Here is a 2800-nt window from a genome sequence, read left to right as displayed (position 1 = left end):
TGGATTAAAATTGAGTGTTTATTTTTAGCCGATTTTAATATTGGATTGTATGAACTGTCTTTGTCTTCTGGATGGTCTGGATTAAAATTGAGTGTTTATTTTTAGCCTATTTTAATATTGGATTGTATGAACTGTCTTTGTCTTCTGGATGGTCTGGATTAAAATTGAGTGTTTATTTTTAGCCTATTTTAATATTGGATTGTATGAACTGTCTTTGTCTTCTGGATGGTCTGGATTAAAATTGAGTGTTTATTTTTAGCCTATTTTAATAGTGGATTGTATGAACTGTCTTTGTCTTCTGGATGGTCTGGATTAAAATTGAGTGTTTATTTTTAGCCTATTTTAATAGTGGATTGTATGAACTGTCTTTGTCTTCTGGATGGTCTGGATTAAAATTGAGTGTTTATTTTTAGCCTATTTTAATATTGGATTGTATGAACTGTCTTTGTCTTCTGGATGGTCTGGATTAAAATTGAGTGTTTATTTTTAGCCTATTTTAATAGTGGATTGTATGAACTGTCTTTGTCTTCTGGATGGTCTGGATTAAAATTGAGTGTTTATTTTTAGCCTATTTTAATAGTGGATTGTATGAACTGTCTTTGTCTTCTGGATGGTTTGGATTAAAATTGAGGGTTTATTTTTAGCCTATTTTAATAGTGGATTGTATGAACTGTCTTTGTCTTCTGGATGGTTTGGATTAAAATTGAGTGTTTATTTTTAGCCGATTTTAATATTGGATTGTATGAACTGTCTTTGTCTTCTGGATGGTCTGGATTAAAATTGAGTGTTTATTTTTAGCCGATTTTAATATTGGATTGTATGAACTGTCTTTGTCTTCTGGATGGTCTGGATTAAAATTGAGTGTTTATTTTTAGCCTATTTTAATATTGGATTGTATGATCTGTCTTTGTCTTCTGGATGGTCTGGATTAAAATTGAGTGTTTATTTTTAGCCTATTTTAATATTGGATTGTATGATCTGTCTTTGTCTTCTGGATGGTCTGGATTAAAATTGAGTGTTTATTTTTAGCCTATTTTAATATTGGATTGTATGAACTGTCTTTGTCTTCTGGATGGTCTGGATTAAAATTGAGTGTTTATTTTCCCAGCCTTTTGATCACTCTCAGTGACCGAAAAAGTCTCCTGATGGCCTGGTGAAATTGTAATGCATCATCTATATTGCTTTCCAGTATTTAAGTATCTGCCCTATGCTCCCTACCAAAGGAAAACTCGGGAAATACATGTCAGGTTGAATATCACAAGTCAGACTCATTATCAAGAGTAAATGTTCTTGGGGTTTAGGATTTAAAGGACTGCTCTATAGCAAAAATGAATAATATGGAAATAGATATCAAGTGACAACATTTGTACAACCTCGTGGAATTGCTTGTCCCCTCTGGAAGGGGGGAGGGAAAGAAAATGAATCATGCAAATATGGAAAAAATTTAAAAATTTAAATTTAAAAAATGGTAAATGTTCTCTAAGAAAGTTGGAAAGCTTTCCTTCTTTCTTTTTTCTTCTCTCTTCAGCGATGAGAACAAACAGTTCTACTACAGTCAGTGAGGAAATTATTTTTCTTAACTTGGTTCTAGGTATTGTTTCCTTCATCCAGACAGGAGCTGGTATACTAGGAAACGTCTTCCTTCTTTGGCATTATCTCTTTATTTTTCTATTTGTCCACAGACCGAGGCCCATTGACTCTATTTTTTTCCACTTGGCCTTGGCCAACTCCATAATGCTTATTTCCAAGGGAGTCCCTCAGACAATGGTTGGCTTGGGGCTGAAAATTTCCCTGGATCACATTGGGTGTAAACTTATTATTTTTGTTCACAGAGTGGCCCGTAGTCTTTCCCTCAGCCTTGCCTGTCTTCTGAGTGGTTTTCGGATTATCACCATCAGTTCCTCTACTTTTTCTCTAGTGTCAGACCTGAAAGCCAATGCTTCAAAGCTCATTAAACCCTTGTGCTTCTTCTGCTGGATACTACACATACAGATAAATATTTTTGTGTTTGTGAACATAAAGAACTTTGTAGGAAGCAGTAACAGCACAAGGATATGGCATATGGGGTTCTGTTCAAATTTCATCTCAGCCTCGTTCAAAGTCTCACTATTTGTCATTCTTTACTGTCTTCCTGATTTCCTGTATGTGGGGTTTATGGTTCTGGTCAGTGGCTCCCTGGTGCTTGTCCTGCAAAGACACCATCAACAAGTCCAGCATATTCACAGATCTAGCCTTTCGTCCAAAAGGTCCTCTGAGATGAGAGCCACCTATACCATCTTGGTGTTCGTGAGCATCTATGTCTCTTTCACCTTAGCAAATTCCATTTTGTCAGTTTATCTCTTTGAGTTTGAGAAGTCTTTTGGGTGGTTGATACCCACATCAGCTCTCTTGGCTGCATGTTTCCCAGCCATCAGCCCATTTGTATTTATCAGCTGTGATTCTCAGATTCTCCATTTCTTTTATTCCCTTTGGGGAAAGAAAAGATCCCAAGACTCTCTTTTCCCTAGGTCTTCCACTGCTCACCATTCTACTTCCATACTTACAAGAAGATATCTTTAAGAAGATGGAGGAGAATGAATAGCTAGCATAGTGGATAGAGTGCCAGAGCTACAGTTGGGAGGAACTGGGTTCAAATCTGGCAGACACTTCATAGCTGAGTGATCCTGAACCAGGCAGTTGATCCCAGTTGCCTAGCTCTTACCACTCTTGCTTATTATCAGTTCTAAGACAGAAGGCACACTTTTTTAAAGAACCTGAAGAGAATAGGTCAGCACCCAATAGGATCAAAGAATTGTGGGGC

The 2800-nt window shown here is 36.7% G+C and overlaps 1 protein-coding gene across 1 annotated transcript; it reads left to right on the top strand.

The window, feature by feature from the left end:
- Positions 1-1530: 1530 nt before the first annotated feature.
- monDomV1R1226 (vomeronasal 1 receptor monDomV1R1226) lies at positions 1531-2559 on the top strand. The gene is given in 1 exon segment (NM_001167504.1): positions 1531-2559. A coding segment is annotated over 1 exon segment (1029 nt).
- Positions 2560-2800: the final 241 nt, after the last annotated feature.

This window comes from Monodelphis domestica, chromosome 4 (assembly GCF_027887165.1).
Source record: "Monodelphis domestica isolate mMonDom1 chromosome 4, mMonDom1.pri, whole genome shotgun sequence".
Classification (NCBI taxonomy): Eukaryota; Metazoa; Chordata; class Mammalia; order Didelphimorphia; family Didelphidae; genus Monodelphis; species Monodelphis domestica.
Note: the sequence above shows the minus strand (reverse complement) of the source record. Positions and strands in the feature narration are given on the sequence as shown.